This window comes from Solanum stenotomum, chromosome 6 (assembly GCF_019186545.1).
Source record: "Solanum stenotomum isolate F172 chromosome 6, ASM1918654v1, whole genome shotgun sequence".
Classification (NCBI taxonomy): Eukaryota; Viridiplantae; Streptophyta; class Magnoliopsida; order Solanales; family Solanaceae; genus Solanum; species Solanum stenotomum.
In genome coordinates this window covers 54252013-54270574 of record NC_064287.1, presented here as the reverse complement: position 1 = coordinate 54270574, position 18562 = coordinate 54252013, and the positions used below count along the sequence as shown (strand labels likewise).

At 35.2% G+C, this 18562-nt stretch overlaps 2 protein-coding genes across 2 annotated transcripts; both read left to right on the top strand.

Moving 5' to 3' along the window:
- The first annotated feature begins 349 nt into the window (after window positions 1-349).
- Window positions 350-10727, top strand: LOC125866992 (uncharacterized). The gene is made up of 18 exons (XM_049547394.1): window positions 350-1174; window positions 2244-2332; window positions 2415-2522; window positions 2697-2804; window positions 3820-3910; window positions 4373-4425; window positions 5140-5202; window positions 5334-5378; window positions 5663-5698; window positions 5824-5879; window positions 6181-6262; window positions 6369-6491; window positions 6608-6710; window positions 8120-8252; window positions 8741-8945; window positions 9814-10014; window positions 10107-10192; window positions 10362-10727. Exons 1-18 carry the CDS (start codon window positions 409-411, stop codon window positions 10459-10461), a joined length of 2448 nt encoding a protein of 815 aa, XP_049403351.1. The 5' UTR covers window positions 350-408; the 3' UTR covers window positions 10462-10727.
- A 602-nt stretch (window positions 10728-11329) lies between these two features.
- Window positions 11330-14506, top strand: LOC125869153 (uncharacterized). Its single transcript, XM_049549714.1, has 5 exons — window positions 11330-11638; window positions 13085-13149; window positions 13237-13412; window positions 13937-14045; window positions 14146-14506. The coding sequence occupies exons 1-5, from the start codon at window positions 11386-11388 to the stop codon at window positions 14446-14448; spliced, it is 906 nt and encodes a 301-aa protein (XP_049405671.1). The 5' UTR covers window positions 11330-11385; the 3' UTR covers window positions 14449-14506.
- The last annotated feature ends 4056 nt before the right edge of the window (window positions 14507-18562 follow it).

Sequence of the window (18562 nt, the reverse complement as noted above, 5' to 3'; positions counted from 1 at the left end):
CCGAGCTATACAGCCCCTTGTGGACCTTACCATAGGTAAGATGTTGATATTACCCAATACTAACTTGCACGGAAATAATATAAATGTTGAACACCAGATAAAAAAAGGGATTAGAGAAACAAATCAGCAAATGAAATCATAATTTCAAATCAAGGTTTGAATATGTGATTTGAGATTATAATTTCTAATTTCAATTATAACAATTACATTTCGAGTAAAGAGATTGTTATTTCGTGAAAAGATTATATTGAATAATAACTAATTATTATTATTATTGACTAGTCAATTTTTGTAAAATTATATTTATAGCTCACTTATCTAAGGATAATAAAATTTAAAAGAAAATAATTAATAGTACAACTTCCATCTTACACAGCTCGTCAGCCACTTCACAGTCTGAGGTCAGAAATGGAATTTCGTCCGTCGTCGTGGCGATCCCGGAAGCCGCCGCCGCCGGCGAAGCAATCCGATATTTACTCCACCTTCGTCATCCACGACAACGACCGGAAAACCGATGAGAAAGACAATTCAGACCTCTATGCTACTATGGTTTGCAAAGACGATGACGATGACGACGTTGTAGATGACTTAAACGACGACGAATCACTTCCTCCTTTACTCAAACGTCTACCTAAGGACTTCGGCGGAGGAGGTGGAGCTATAGATTCAGTTTCTGACGATGATACGGCATCAATCTCCGGCACGATGATTGTGAAAACCGATCGAAGTTCGAAATTCACCACTCCTAAACAACCACAGCAGCAGACTGCTCGTTATATGTCGTATTGGGATCGGGATGAGAAAAGCCCTGTGAGAAGGAGATATGAGGAAGATGAGGATGAGGATGAGGATGAGGAGGATGAGGAAGGTAGGTTTTCGACGTTTGTAGTGAAGGATAATGAGTTTGATTCGGGGACGATGGTGAGGAGAACTGTTAGAAGTGGAAGCAATGAAGGTGTTGGATCAACTATGAGCAGAGCAGTGGCTAGTATGCAGGCAGCAGGGGACATTGGAATTGGGAGGCAGAGGAATCGTAGCAGTAGAGCGCCCTCTGATGAGGAAGGTGGTGGTGGTACATTGAGGCCACAGGGCAGTAAGGTGTCGTCGAGTTCAATACCGGACAGTGTGACTAGGGAAGATCCTTGTACTAAGTATGAATTGCTCCACGAGCTAGGTAAAGTTTGGTTTCCATCTTTATGTGCTTTGAGATGATTTCAATAGTGAAAATTATCTGTTCTTGTTATGCTTTAACCAATCACTAGATATAGTTAATGCAACTTGCTATCTGTGAACCTCAATTAGTCCTAAAAGAATTTCTTTTTAGAAGGGGTAAGTTTTATTGTTGTCAAAACAAGCACTAAGAAAGTGCTGTAGGTAAATCCAAAAGGAGCCAAAAAGGAAAAAAGTAAATCCAGGCTATCTACACAAAAGATTCTATGGACTGTAACATGGTGTCTGCATCTTCAACTATATTTAGCTTACACCAGAAAGAAACCAAAAGTACCAAAGATATAATTTTTATCAAATTCCTTTATCCATCAAAACATCTTCTGTTTCTCTCTTTCAAATAATCCACCATTTTGCAGCAAGTATGGAGTTCCAAGCTTTCCTCCGGTTCAGGTGCTTGGGGAATCCCTTTATCTTCCAGCATAGGAGTTGGTCTGCTGTTGGATTTGGCATAGACCATTGTCTTAAAAGAGATATTATTGAGCATTGAATACAGGTTCGAGTAGAGCAGAAAGGATACTATTAATTCATATAGCTGTGAGCCTGTGACCATTGTTTGGTACTGAGGCGTAGATGTAGTAGTTACTATTATTTGACTCATGGAGAATAATGAGTATTTATGTAGCTATATATTCTTTTGTCAAATCACATTATTGAGCAGAGCTTTGTGGTTTTGTGCTTGATGAAACATTTTCTTTATTAAGAGAGGTTAAAGTATTGCACAGTGTCGACTTGTTTTGAGATACTTTTGATTTTGATCAGAATCCTTCAAAAATTCCTACAATTGTGAATGGTGAATCTCATGTGAAGCAATTTTGTCTTATCTTCTGAATGAGTATGACATTGGTTCTGTTATACAAAGTGCAATATTGACTGTAATATTAGAAGAATTGGATGTTGGTGCTAATCTGTGTGACTGAGAAAACATTGGTGGTGCATTTGTCCTTTTTTTGTGTTATCCAACCAAAGTGTTATTGACTGAAGTGGCTGAAAGTGGAAAACTTTGATAAACACAGGGAAGGGTTCATATGGGGCTGTTTATAAAGCTAGAGACTTGAGGACTTCAGAAATGGTTGCCATCAAAGTCATATCATTATCTGAAGGGGTATGCTTTCTCTGTGCTCTCGACTTCAGAAATGGTTCAGTTTGTCTCTTTGTATATTTATAGATATATTGCTTCCTTTTAGGAGGAAGGCTATGAAGAAATTCGAGGTGAAATTGAGATGTTGCAGCAGTGCAGTCATCCAAATGTTGTTCGCTATCTTGGGAGCTACCAAGGAGAAGAGTACCTTTGGGTATGAAGGGTCATCATTTCTTTGGACTTCAAATATTAAATCATGCTCTGACTGATTTGTTCAAGTGTTTATGTTTCCGTTTCCGTTTCCGTTTCTTCCCTTTCATAATGTCTGCAACCTATTCTAGAATTTTTCAGTTTATTTAATATATGAGGAAAAATAATTTTTTGGCAGATAGTAATGGAGTATTGTGGGGGTGGAAGTGTTGCTGACTTAATGAATGTCACAGATGAGGCTTTAGAGGAGTATCAAATAGCATTTATTTGTCGAGAGGCATTGAAGGTATGCTTGATATCAAACATTGTTTTAGAGTATGCTTGTATGATACTTTTGATACAAGGTCATGCACTTGACGTCTTGACCTTTTGTCTAGGAATTCTGTTCTCCGTCATTCTATTCAAATTTAGAGGGTTCACAAAAGCTACCTTAGATGGTTTATAGAATCCTCCACTCAATTTCTCTTACCTTTGCTACCAATATTAATGCTCCTTTTCATTATATTTTGCTTCTCCTGGGTTCTTTCAATTTAGCTCCCAACTAAAACACAGTTAAAGCTTTGAAAACACTCAAGTTTAAAAGCATAATAACACTATGTTTAACCATATGGTCCTTAGGCTTGTTCTATGCTCCTCCTACATTTGTAACTCGTAACCCATGACTCTACAAGACTGCGACTTTCTTTCAGACCTTCCTGTACCTTTGTAGTGGAGATAAAAGCTCTTCTTTAAAGATATTACCTTTTAATTTTAAAAAAGAAGATATTGCCTTTTAATTTTAAAAAAAGAAGATATTACCTTTCCAAGTTTAGCCTAAATGCCTAATTGCGTGGGCAAAACATTGCCTTAAAATATTGATAAAACATAGTCAGAAAATGATTTCTTCCTTTTGTTTGCATATGCCACCCCATGGTAATCAATTTCTTGGAAGCGAAACAATTTTGGGTGACCCTATATTGTTGCATTGCACGTTTAGAGTTTGGTGCTGCCATGGAAGCAATATTCTAGTTCTAAGGTCGCCTCTGTTTTGGTGTTTCTCAAAGCAAAAGCACCAAAGAGACGATGTCCATGGGGCCTGAAACAAGGTTTCAGCACAACCTATGTGGTGTTTTGCTTAAATACACACAACTGTTACTATCTCAAAAATATGGCGCAGAGACGAGATGCTGCTTCCCATATTGAATCATTTTGAACACGTCTTTTCTATTTCTGTGGAATTGTCTACTTACTAAATGGCTCTCTTTGAAAAAGCTTTTCAGCTCTTTGTATTTGCATCTGAAGTAATGTTAGATGTGATGTAGGGCCTCTCCTATCTGCACTCTATTTTTAAAGTACACAGAGATATTAAAGGTGGCAATATCTTACTGACTGATCAAGGAGAGGTTAAGTTAGGTGAGTGTTCTTTATCTCTTTAATTCTTTGTCTTTAGTATCAATTTTGAATTGTTTTATATTAGTTATTAATTATACCAGATCTTGAAAGTGTGGTTAGTTTCTTGTTTGGTGTTTCAGAAAATTGAATGGAAAAAATGTTTATATACTTAAAGAACTTCAACTAATTAGATGTTACAACTTTAGACTAGGCATCATGTTTCCATCCAAATTATGCTCTTTGCATAAAGCCACATATTAGAACACCTCTGTCAGAATCTTGTTCGCTAGTTTTGAAGGAAAAGGTTTTTGGGTTGTGTAAAATCCAAAAAAAATCCATAAACCCTTTTTTTGAGGACGAATCGAGACGGACAGCAATCTTCCAATTTTTTTTAATTTTTTTTTACTTCTGAAAAAAAGAAGAAGAGGTTTTTGGATTTTACATAATCTGGAAAGCTGGAATAATTTCTCATTAAATGAGCAGGTGATTTTGGTGTTGCTGCACAGCTGACTAGAACCATGTCCAAACGTAACACGGTATGTATTATGCCATTAGCCTCAATCTATTGGCAGTGTTTAGGTGCTTCTTGCAATTATTTAAACTCAGAAAAACAAAAATAGAAACAAGAAACTGTTGCTTTACAGATGGCTAATTGATGTTCCGCGTCCTCCATTAATTTTAAAGAATCCATTGTGTATTATTCCTTTTCTGCTTTTATGTTTTGGCTTGCCATCACTCACTAATACCTTCTGTATGGCACTTTTCTCTGGTTTAAACATTGATGAGATTTCCAAAGGGTCAAAAGTACAACGATAAACTATATTCAACTAGACTAGGTTGTTAAATACACAGAGATATGGTAATGCCTTATCTTTCTCGATAAGGAAGGTATTTTATTCACGAAAGCGGCCTAAGGAACTGCTGTGTAAGTGTACATCTTGTTGTACTTCCTAGGAGCTCAAAAATTTAAGTGTCTATCTATTTCTTTGATATTCTCATAGTTGCCCAATTCAAAGTTATTACTGAAAAATGGGTCAGTAGACTTCTATTTCTATTCCATGAGTGTAGACTCTAAGATTTATCAGATATTTGAGTGTTTTCCCTCTGTTTTCAATCCAGCCAGCTTGCTCTCTATTTTTCTGGCTGCGTTGGGATCACATTTCTCTCAGTTTGGTTGTATTCAACATGCCAAGTAGTTTCTGACTTGGTTTATCTGTTCAAATTCCTGATGTTGGTACAAATATTTTCAGTTTATCGGCACTCCCCATTGGATGGCACCAGAAGTTATTCAAGAAAGTCGTTATGATGGGAAGGTATCGCATCTGCTTTGATTTCCATCTTTTCAAGCTGGTGCTTAATGTAGTTAATCTAATCCTAATAACTTGTGTAAAGTATGCTGGCGTTGTGAGGAACTCATTCTTTTCATTTTTCTGATATTTTCCAGGTAGATGTATGGGCTCTCGGAGTGTCTGCTATTGAAATGGCAGAGGTATGTCTTGTTGAATCTATGAACTGTGTTTCTCTTTGATACTCTTTTTGTGTTTGTAATTGCATCCAAGACTAGATGTATTGTTGCCATACTGCTGGAGCTGAACTGGATGTACCTCTACTGGTGCAGCTCTAGTTCAAATCGAGACTAGATGTATTTTTGCCTAGGTTCACTAGGAATTGAACCTGAGACCTCATGGTTCTCAACCCACTTCACTTTTCTGCCATTGTTGCGATACACCGATACTGCTGGAACTGAACTTTTTTCTTATTTCCTTTTTTCAGGGTCTTCCTCCTAGGGCAACAGTGCATCCAATGAGGGTTAGCCCTTACTTAACTAATTAACAGGGACATGCATTGCATGTTTATCTCATTTTGATAGATTTCACTTCCACAACAAATTGACATGACGATCAAAGTTGACCTATATCTGTAACTTTTGATAGGTGCTATTTATGATCTCCATTGAACCAGCTCCAATGCTTGAGGATAAAGAGAAATGGTTTGCTCTCTATACTATATGGTTGTCTTTAATCAACTGTTTTTTGGTTTGTATCGACTCTCCTTTTGAGCAAGAATTCCTCTTAAAACTCCTTAATTACTATCAGTTGTAATAGTCTTAAGAGTAATTTGTTTCATATATCAATCAATCAACATACATCACTGTTTTGTCCAAATTTATGAATCCTTTGTCAGTATAGTAAAATCATGGACAAGATTCTAGATGTCATCCTTCTGGTCCTCTCTTTGGAGAGAATCATTTGGTTATCTGTTGAGGAATTTGGAAATGGGTATTATTTCAGGTCTCTTGTATTCCATGATTTTGTTGCCAAGTGCCTTACAAAAGATACCCGACTTCGTCCAACTGCCTCCGAGATGCTAAAGGTATTGTATAAGTCTGCTGTCACTTGGCGAATTGTTTTATTTGTTTACCTCCAGAGCTGTGTGGTCTTTGGCATATACTAAGTTTTCTTCCATTTACCTTGCAAAGCACAAATTCATCGAAAAATTCAAAGCAGGAGCTTCTGTAATGATGCCGAAGATTGAGAAGGCCAAACAAATTAGGGCATCAATGGCCTTGGAAGCACAAAATATTGTTTCCGAGACTCCCGAGGTATGCCTGATTAATTTACATCCCTCATAATGAACTTTGTTTGGCATTTCCTCTCTGAACCCCCACCCCCGAGAAAGTGAGATTCTGTTTCTCAAAGCCTTGTGCTGCAACATCAGGTAATTGGAGGTCCAAAAGTGAATGATGAATTTGGCGATACTGTTCCCTCTAAGCTGAAAAATGATGATGCCCCTTCTACAAGCTTGGAGCCTGTGGGAGAAGGTAATCTTCAGTTTCATCTTGCATTATATATTTGACTGAGATTCTGTAGGAGCTTCAGTTTGTTGTGAGAGAGGAAGCAATGGTACAATTGATAACGAGTTGTATCTGAATATATTATGGATGTTCAATTATCTCATTTTATGGACAATTTGGAGAAGTATATATCAACAATAGTACATATCTCATTATTGGTTCTCATCGCCAAGTTAAAATTGATTTATTTCTAGTTCTGATGTTGTTGTTTGCCCAAACATAAAATGCAAGACCAATTTTATATTTTATCAGACATCTCATTTTTTAACTATATGTTATTGCTAAGTTTGACTTTTAGATTGCTGTCTTGTATAATCAATATGAAAGCTGTTACATTTTTCTCAGTGCCATGTTACCTTCACCTTGTGGCTCACCTCCAAATTACCCTCACACTCTGTTTTGAGACCCTCCTCAATTACTTAACTTCCTTCCAATTGGAGAAGTTTTAAGGCCGAATATTCAACCAATAATATAACTACTGATGCCATCTTGAAATACACGATATCTTTGGCTCGTCCCAAAAGACTTGACTTAGTTCCTTAAATGGAATTTTCTTTCCTTCAACTATCTACACTAATACTATTAAATGTTGGTTTACATCATTTCAAATTTGAGGTGACAATTACAGTTACCAATTTCAAAAATAAATAAATTAAGGTGACATTTTTTCAGCTTCTCTGCTGTCTCCCATTTCAAACTTCTTTTAAAAGTATCTCTACCAAAGTAGTTTGAATGTTGTACTCTTAATATCTGCAATGGTCAAAGTATATGTTCCAAGATGGAGGGAGTATGTTGCTACATTGTCTTGGCATGATATCTTTAAACTACATCTTTTGTATTTTCAATCTTTAATTCTTACATATCTCTCTACTCAATTCCGGTGGTAGAGCCACCCTTATCCTAGGGCACTTGACACTCCTTTGTTGGAAAATTACATTGTGTAGATAGGTATTGTTTTAAAATATATATATATATATGCATGATATGTTGAATCCCCGTGGCTTCTTTGTGTGTTTACTTCTTTATATTTGGACTCCCTTTAGTAAAAATCCTGGCTTTGCCCCTGCGTAACTCTAGTGTAGCAAACTGTTAGAGTATCTCATCTCTATGCTAGTCGAGGGAGTCATCTTAATTCAGGCAATCGGGAGTTACTTGGAAAGATTCATACATCATTTGCAGATCAATGATCTCAGTGGAACGTGGTGACAGGCAAACCCTGTATTTTTTTTGTAGAGCTTACTCTGTAATATTGGTGAAAATATTGAACTCTATTACTGAAAATAAGACTATAATATGCTAGTTTGTCCTGAACGATGAATGTTGATTTGAGACAGTAATTAGTCTGAAAATAAATTCTGCTGGATCTGTTATACCAGGTGATTTTGGGACTATGATAGTCCGAGATGGACCTGATATTGATAAAACAGCAAATGCGGAAGCGTCATCTACTCTCCGGCGTACTGGAATTCCTTCCATCCCCACCGTTGCTGGCAAATCAAATGATCCCTGGTATTTTGTTTCCTTAATCTGATTATCATTTAGTGCGGAGGTGAAACCTTTAAATCAGGAAAGTAATTCATCCTTACCAAATAATATCAGCATTAAAAACTTTGTTGCTTGGCATGTCTTCTCCCGGAGAAGATCTTTGTACTAAATAGCAGAGTGATGTGCTCTATTAAGTGTGAATTTTATGTACAGTTTGATCTTTGGCATTACTTTGAGCCGTGAATCTCGACTCTCTTGTCTATGACTTCTTCTTTCTTAACCTATACTACTAGATAAAGCCCCATTTCTTGAGTAACTAGCTTGGTCTCTAAGTGATTATGCCATTCCAACTGTTTATAAATCAGATTGTCCCCATGATCTTACCCCACTAACTTCAAAGTATGATCAGTAGTAAAGTAGAAATGTAAAATATGTGCGGAGAGAGAGTATCTTTTTAGTGGTAATCCATGCAGTTAGTCCGTTGCCTAAATAAATTGAACATTTCTTGTCAGGTTGCTTAATGATATTGATGTCAGTTCACCCGTTGGTATGTCCCAGAGACAGAGCATGCAAGTATCTTCTCCTGGAACCTTACCTTCTCCTGATCTGGGCCTTAAGGGGAGTACTACATCTCAAGCAACTGTTAGTAGTGGTGGCGGCGGCTATAATACTGGAACCTTGCCAAGTGAAACTGTCAGTCGGAGAGCATTGGACAAGGTACTCATAAGTGCTCAAGCATGAACTCTGCATCTCACCTCTTTTATGAGCTCTTTCTTTTTCTACCCTATTCCATAATATAAGGAATATGTGTTCTGTGCTTTACTCTTATGTTACCCGAATTGTCAACTTACTGTAGTAGTTTAATTTCATGGAAAAACTATCTAAACCATTAGTAATCGTAGTAATTCTCCCAAAGCATCTAACATAAAATCCTGATCCTACATTAGTGTTCACAAGTTTCATCACAACTGATATGACATCGGTAAATTCTTTATTACTTAAGCAGAGAAGGAAGAAGACACATGATAAACTTATAGCTGCAACTTTGAAGTTTCACTCTTTAAGTTGTAGTTTGCAATAGTATTAGTCATTTCCATTATTCATTGAGCCATATCTCCTGAAAAAAGTAACACATTGCATCTAAAACACACTCTTTACTTTATCGAGCTCTATCCATGGAGTACATTAATCATAGCCCTTTATTCTTATTTCTCCTTAATTTCTCAATCAATCGGTTTTGGTTGTCACTATATAATATTTATAAAGAAAGCAAGCTTCTGTTATGCTGGGCTTACTTCTGAGGTTAGGTTTGTCAATACTGTAAATCACTTAAGATTATTCTAGATTTTCTTTAGACACTAGCTATATTTCTAGCTCTGTGGTTGAAATTTATTTATATGCATCCATATGTCTTACATTGCGGTTTCACTACGGGGCTGAAACTGCCTTTCTGTTGAGGTTAATTTCTATTTTACCTTGTTATAAGATCTTGCTTCTGGATGTCACTATATTTCATTTTTCCTTGTTCATGCTTGTTCTGGGTGCAAGTATGATTCTGACTTCTACAAATTTGTGCGCGTATCAGCTTTGGTCCATATACTCAGCTGGTAACACAGTGCCAATTCCATTTCTAAGAGCAACTGACATATCACCGATTGCACTCTTGTCTGAGGATGTACTTGGGGACTGGCAAAGGGATAATAGTGGAAAGACTGCTGTAGAAGCAATGCAGGAACTCTTCTCCGGTGATTCTCAATCAAAGAAAGGCCGCAGCAGACAAAATGAGGTCCTCTCTACCACCTCCTTACGAAAACTTTAATCTTCCTTTATTTCTTTCAATCTTCTCTCCTTTTATAACCGTTAATTGATTGATTGCAGGTTCCCCTTCCTCCAAGTGTATACCAAAGACTAAACTCGAGTCCTACACTAACGAATCTTGCTCAAGCCTTAGCGTATCATAAAATGTACGTTGATAACATTATACTTGAATATGAATTTATTCAAATATTTGCCTTCCATTCGACTCACTACTATGTCCCATGCCCTTAGGTTTATCAAAACATGGCTGTGTTTCATCATTCTCGAAACTCGTTAATGTCCAAATGAATTGATAATGCGAACTTTTGAATGTAGGTGCTACGAAGAGATGCCTCTTCAGGAAATGCAAGCATCTCAGGAACAACAAACGATTCAAAACCTCTGTGATACTCTCAGAACTATTTTACGACTGTAAATTATTCTTCATAGTTGAATCTGTAATGTTTTTCTTCGCCATGTAAATCTAGTTATATGATCATTTCTTTTTCTTCTGTACCTTTAGGGTAATATTCTGTCTTCAGCTCCAGAACAAGCATGCATAAATGTTGCTTCCTTTACATTTCTGTTTCGTTTTATTTTTTGTGGCAATTTTTCGTCTTCAAATTATTCTGTAGCAAGCAGAAAATGAATTCAAGGATGTTTTGCACTTACCTGATAATATGATGGATAATTTAGCATATTTTCTTACATTTTTTACCGCCAGTTTTGGATCCATATTGTGTATTCTTTGAGCTCTTATAATATATTCTGCAAATTCGAACTAGGCTATTTAAACCTTCTTTGATGCAACATAGCTCACCTCCAAACCAACTATTTCAAGATGAACGAAAGACCCTTGACTCAAGAAAAAAACAATGAATAAATCATATCAATTAGCAAGAAAAGTAGTGGAGTCTGCAAGAGAGAAACAGTAACAACAACAAAATATTGTGATACTTAAAACACAATGCACAACATATGAGAGTACTCTAACATATGGCAAAAACTACAAGATACAAATGACTAGTTGGTGCTTAACAAGTCTAAACCATCGTAAGGCAAGACAACGCTCTATTCCTAATAGGCGACCTTCACTCCTTATCTAGAGTGATGTCTTCGGTAATACCATATCCTGTCTAATTCACCTCTCTCTAATACTTCTCTTCACATGCTCATATCATCCAATTTTGTTTCTAATAGTCAAAATCCTTTTTAGTAATTTTTCTTAAAAAAGACATGTAAATAAAAAAAAAATGCACAATAGATATTTTGAAAATTTGGCAAGTCATAAATAGGAGACAAAAGGGCAACTGAAAGATAATTGGTAGCCATAACAAAGCCCACAGCTCAGACGAAGAAGATGATGATAAGTAGGCTTAGTAGCAAATTCAACTTTTTTTTGCGAAACCCATTTTTCCCTACACCTCTCTATCACCATAACCATCGTTTCCTTACAATTATACAACAAAAACAAGCTCTACACAATCTTCCTAATGGTTTAAAAAATGGTCCTTTTTTCAAGAATCACATTTCAGTTTTACCTCTTCGGTGTTTGAGCATCAATTCTTCTGAAGAAATCACCCCAGAGAGAAATGGAAACGACCCACTTCACTGTATGCTCTGTTTGTTTCATTTTGTTTTTGTGTTTCTGTTGAATTGCATAGTAGGTGTTTGATGTTTTGTTTGTGTGGTGCTTTTAAATTGTAGTAGCTCATTTTTTATGCTTAGTTGAGCCTTACGTGTTATTTCAATGGAAATGGTTTACAAAATGGCCTTGCTTTCAAGAATCACATTTCTCTTATTAGGTGTTTGATGTTTTGTTTGTGTAGTGCTTTAAATTGTGGTAGCTCATTTTTTATGCTGGGGTGATCCTTCCGTGTTATGTAGAAACAATGATGAAGTTATTGCATACAAATATATATAGAGGCCAAGCTAGCCTTAGTTGTGCTTGAATTTTGTTTTCAAGAAAACCAAGTTATGACTTACCCATATGAAAGCTAACATCTTTCCTTGGTAGGGATTTTGAAGAAAAAATGCATCTATTTTGTATGGCTTATGTTGTTATGTTTTCTTTAGTACCAGTGGTGCCCGAGCCTGCTTGCGGGCATCTCGACTATGCTAGCTAAGATGAGCCTTGTGTATTATTCTATTATATAAACAATGATGAAGATGTCATATATTCGTATATATATGCCAAGTCAGCCTTACTTGTGCTTGCATTTTGTTTTCAAGAAAACTAAGTTTTGACTTACCCATATGAAAGTTAATATCTTTCCATGATAGGGGTTTTGAAAAATGCATTAATTTTGTTAGGCTTATATTGTTATGTTTTTAATACGGGTGGTGTTCGGGCCAACTTGTGTAGCTTGACTATTCCAGTCGGTACCTGCTACCTCCAACACACAGGTTACGGTTAACTCTAACCAACAAGGCTAGTTGTGCTTGTATAGTTTTGCCTTTGGCTAGGATTTGAACTTGAGACCTCATGGTTCTCTCACACTTCCACTAGGCCACACCCTTAGTCTTGTATTGTTATTTGGTGAAGCAACAAATAAAAATGTTGAAGAGTGAGGTTGGCCAATGGTTGAGCCAGATATTTATATTAGGAGATGCAAGAAAAACACTAGAATGTGACAGCTAGGATTTGAACTTGTGACTTAAAGCTACTTTTGAACCCCATTATTGCAGTAGAATTTTTCTTTACGTTGAAATATTCGCCCTATTTATGCCAGTATAATTTTTTGACGAAGGAGATTAAATTGAACCCTGTTCCCTCCACCTAGCTCTAGCATTGAGGCTAGCAGTATTGGTAAAGTACCTCCACCACCAACTGGTAGATTGTCCATTGGGTTTGACTTGTGGTGAAGTTAATTGGGAACATTATTGATCCTCCCTGATGGAAGAAAAAGAATTGGAAATGTTCATTTACTCTGAGAATTATAAGAGCGTTCTCTCTTTACATGTTTGACATTCTCATTGAATTAAATTTAGTGATTTTTTTATCAAATTCATCAATTTATATTCTGTCAAAGAGTCACACTATGTGTTTATGTTTGAAGATGAAACGATTGAGGATGTAGAACCAATAGATTTATGGGAAGAAGAAGAGGAAGTTGAGCCTGAGGTACATGAACTTTCAGAGTGTTAGTAACATTTTTTTTTGTGGATATATATATATGTTCAATTTGATTTTAGCAGTTCAAACATTCAGATTGGCGATGGAGGTGATGGAGGAGGAATAGTTTTCCAAAGTTGCTCTTGGGGTGAGCAGGCATTATTAATTGCTCGTGATGTGCTGCTACCATTTGGTGATGACATGGAGCTCTATTCATTTAAAACTAGTCCTCATGGGTACATCTATGTCAGATTAGACAAACTTCCAAATAAGTAAGTTGTTGATTGCAACACTGGCTTCCTGTGTACATGAAAAACAACTTCACATCTCTTTCTCTTTCATTAATGATCTAGTGTATGTTGTGCCTGAAATCTCTTGTTGTAACCGGTCTTTAAAATTATAATTCCAATGGAAGAACAAAGATGCCAATAAGTGAGAGTAGTGTAAAATAGTAGTATTATTTGTGAAAGCAAGTCAACATTTTGGATGTTCCAAAATTGAATGTGTATTATATAACTTGTGATGGATGAATAACTGGACTAGACCTCTTAACTAGAGGTATTTATAGGTCATGTATATAGTCAGCTATACTTAGATATGTAAACATTTGCCTACCAAGACTTTTCCTCTGTCCTCCTTTTCCTCTTTTAACCATGATTTCTGGTCAAGTTAAACAATCTCTAATGAACTGAAATTGGAGTTCATATCTTTTTAGCAATTTTCATTTGGTTCTAGTAAGCGCGTTCTTTTGATATCCTGTTTACTGTGAGGTAGTGTGACATATTCTTTACATTAGTTTTGGCTGTCCAAGTATGGATGAAATGGAAGAATTTAGCCGCCAATACAAGAAAAGGTTAGACGAAGCTGGTGCACTAGGGAAAATTCCTGAGGATCTGGCCCTTGAGGTAACTGTAGAAACAATGTTGTATTCTTTCTGTTGTTATAAAGACAGAAATGATTTCTAACTTTTTGAAGCAAACGCTCTCTATTTCCTGTGATGTTAAGGTATCGTCTCCTGGTGCTGAGCGGCTAATAAAAGTACCAGACGACTTATCCCGCTTCAAGGATAGGCCTATGAGAGTTAGCTATACAGAAGAAATGAACTCTAGAAAGGTTGAAAAGAATGGAATATTCTTCATGGAATCAATCGATGCAGAATCAGGAAGCTGTATCTGGAAGTTGGCGGATGTGAAGGAGAATAGAGATCCAACATCCAAAGGAAGGCCGCTAAGCCGTAAACAGAAAGATTGGAGGTTAAAACTGCCTTATGCAATGGTTAAGAAGGTAACCTTGTACCTCAATTACTGAATTCTGTCTCATTGTTGTAGGACTCAAGGTACTGATGTATAGACCTCTGTTGTTACTTATACACATTTTGACATAAAATTTTGATGATATTGAAGCTTCTAAAGAATTATTTGTCATAATTTTTTAACTATGAGTCAAATCTCAAATAAGTTTTTGAGGTTAGCTATATAAGAATGGCACTCTGTTGCACTAAACTCTCGTTATATGTGGGATGTGTATGTGGGATGTGGTAAAGGGTTACCACAAAAGTCTATTGTACACGGCCTTACTTTGACCACTTAGCTATATGAATCTTATTATATATTTGCATCTCTTCTTTTGGAAAAGGTCTTCCACTAGAATTTCTCCTCCATCTTCTTTTCATCTTTTCTCATTCCATTGCTCTATAACTTGATTTTAAGGTAAGTTTTGGTCAATATCAAGTAAGAAATCATGTTGATCATCGAATTTTTTGCTTAAAAATTATGACGAATCACCGTAAGTCATCTTGGAAACCACCATGAGTGTGCTTCCAATTTTCTTGTGTGGAGGCTATTTTTACAATACTTTTTTTGATGAGGTCAAAATATAAACAATGGCATTGATTGAATGATCCTATGTGCAAAAACTTCCATAATGCACCATCTACAATATTAGCCCAATTAGAATGTTGTATTGGGTCCAATGCTAAATTTGTGCCGATGGATGATATGTTGAGACCAAACATCTCTTAGTTTCTATTAGAAACAATCACTCTACCTACATAAGAATTGAGGTAAGGTCTGCGTACAACAAGTTATTTATTCTCAATATTTTCAAATAAAAATAGACCTCCTTTTCCTTCACTAATTGACCACTCCTTTAGTCATTTATTAGCTACCCAACCCTATCACTCAAATTTAAAGAGAAAAAACAAAAAAATAAAGTTATCTCAATTCTTCTTAGGACATTCTTTTTTATTTTTTAGTTGGGGGTATCGACTAATCTGAATTCATTCTCCTATCATTATTTTCGAGGAAAAGTTACAGATATATAGTGTTTGATCAACTAGTTTACTAATATGATTGAATAAGTGTATATGTTATGTATAAGTATGTATAAGTATGTATAGTATGTGTATCTTATGTTGTATATATGTTTTATAAACTGGCTGACTAAAGTGTTTGAGTCGTAATTATTCAATTTTTCAATATTATGATGAATAAGGATGAAGTTATATCACCAAAATATGTTTGTGCTAACAAACACGAAAAACTGAGAAAATTGCATATTCTTGTAAATCAGCCCCTAAATGCCAAAATATGTCGTAAAATATAGTGAGATTGTACGCACTGCTCCCCAACTACCTATGGAGGGTTCCGTAAAAGTTTGCAAAAATATCAATTAGAAGTCATACCACCAAAATATTCATGGGCTAACACCATTTTTAGAATCCATTTTGGGCATTTAAAGGCCAATTTACAGGAATTAGAAATTTTCGCAATTTTTCGTGTATGTTAGTCAATGAATAGTTTGGTGGCTTCCGAACAAATTCTTTGTGAAACCATTATGGAACCTCTGTAGGTAGTTGGGGGAGCAGTAAGCATAGTCCCACTATTTTCAGAGTTCATTTTGAACATTTAGGGGCCTATTTACAGGAATTAGGCAATCTTCTCACTCTTTTTGTGTGTATTAGCCATGAATATTTTGGTGAGATGACTTTCGGCCGAATTCTTTGAGAAATCATTATGAAACCTCCATAGGGAGTTAGGGAAGCAGTACATACTATCCCACTATTTTTAGAGTTTATTTTGGGTATTTTGGGCTAATTTTACAGGAGTTATGCAATATTTTCTCAATTTTTCATGTGTGTTAGTCCATGAATATTTTTGTAAAATGACTTTCGGATGATTTATCTGCAAAACCATTATGTAACCCTCCATAGGGAGTTGGAGGAACATTACGTACAGTCTCCCCATTTTTAGAGTTCATTTTGGGCATTTAGGGGCCAATTTACAGGAATTAGGCGATTTTCTCAATTTTTTGTGTGTTAACCCATGATTATTTTGGTGATATGACTTTCTAATGATTTTATTGAGAAATCATTACGGGACCGTCTGTAGGAAGTTGGGGAGAAAGTACGTATAGTCTCACCATTTTTAGAATCCATTTTGGGCATTTAGAGGTCAATTTACAGGAATTAGGTGATTTTCTAAGTTCTTCATGTGTGTTAACCCATGAATATTTTGGTGATATGACTTTCGGACAAATTCTTTGCAAAACCATTACGGAACCCTCCGTAGGAAGTTAGGGGAACAATATGTACAGTCTCACCATTTTTAGAGTCAATCTTGGGCATTTAGGATTCAATTTACAGGAATTAGGCGATTTTCTTAATTTTTCGTGTGTGTTAGCCCATGAATATTTTGGCGTGAAACCAATGTGTTTGTCCGTGAATATTTTGTTGATATGGCTTTTAGACGATTTTTTACAAAACTTTTACGGAACCCTCTGTAGGGAGTTAGGAGAGCAATATGTGAAGCTCCACCATTTTACAGGACTTAAGCGATTTTCTTAGTTTTTCGTTTGTGATATCTCATGAATATTTTAATAATATGGCTTTCGATCGATTATTTTAAAAAAAAAAAAACGAAAACCTTCTGTAATTAGTTGGGAGTGCGGTACGTATAACCTCACAATATTATTATTATTATTATTATTATTATTATTATTATTATTATTATTATTATATACAAGGTAGACAAATAAAACTTATTAGATGGACCACATAATTTTGATTGTTGAGCCGTATTTGATCCAAAATAACTCAAAAATGCTCAACCACCAGTACCTATTTCTTGGACTTGTCCACCATTCTAATTCAATTATTTCTTCATTTATTATTTTTACCAATATAAGTTGTTATGAAATGATTAATTAAATGTCTCATATTAAACATCGAAAAATAATTATACTATGAGTATTGCTCTCAGAAATAAACCTTATAATGCATCAAGCAAATTCAGTTAAGCTTTCAGTACGAATACCGAACATCAAATAAAATTTTTTTTAAAAATCACAATAATTAAACGTGAATATTATGTAAAAAGAAAAACAAAATGGATAAAAAGGTTGTGGCTTATCCTAACTGAGATAAATACATTAAAACATGAAATTTCATTGACTATGCTAGCAGTAGGAGCAGCATGTTGATGATAAAATAGAAAAATAAATCAAACATATATTGAATTAAGGGTGTCATGGAATGATTATGTTTCCACTACTCTTACTTTTAATTTAAATTAAGAAGTTTCAAGTTCGAGTTTTTGAAATGAAAAAACCCTTGATAAGGATCATTTTCTAGTTATAAGCTTCACAGGTAATAAATCTGAATTAGTTCTATTCAGTGTTTTAAAAGGCGGGAGCGTGAGGTGAGGCGTTTTACTTAGTATAGGGAGAGGCATAAGCTTCGAGATGTGGGGCGTAAGCCCTATGGATCTTTAAATTTTTAATTTATAATATAGTATAATAATATAATAACACAAAATTATAAAAATAAATCAATAATTTGAAATAATTACAAATATGATTAAATAAACTAATCGAAAATAAAAGTTCTAACATGATTATACAAGTATAAATAATCTAATATCTTAACTTTCTAATAATAAAAGAATCATTATTTCTCAAAAATATTTATTTTATCATACTATACGATTTACCCCCTAAAAGAAACTAATTAATAACCTTACTAGTATTATAATAAAAACATCACTCCATCATGAATAAAAATAAAATTACTTTCAAATAGCTAAATAAAATATAATAATTTTGAGACATATAACAAAACCATGAAGACCAATGATAAGTGAAAAAGTAAAATTTCACGACATATTTTTAAAAGAAATGTTACGTAATATATAATTACTTTCACAGTGTTACCATATAGGAAAGATGCGATACTAAAACTTGTTATTTGAGTTATTCGCAATCTTCTTATCTCTATAGATTAAAAATTATTAAGTATCATTCAATTATTCAAGAATTATGAGGGTTAACAATGTTAACTAAAGATTTTAACACATAAATTATGTAAGATCTGTTAGGTGAGCCTCGAGCATTGGGCGTTGGGCGTGCTTAGGGAGTACAGTCGGGC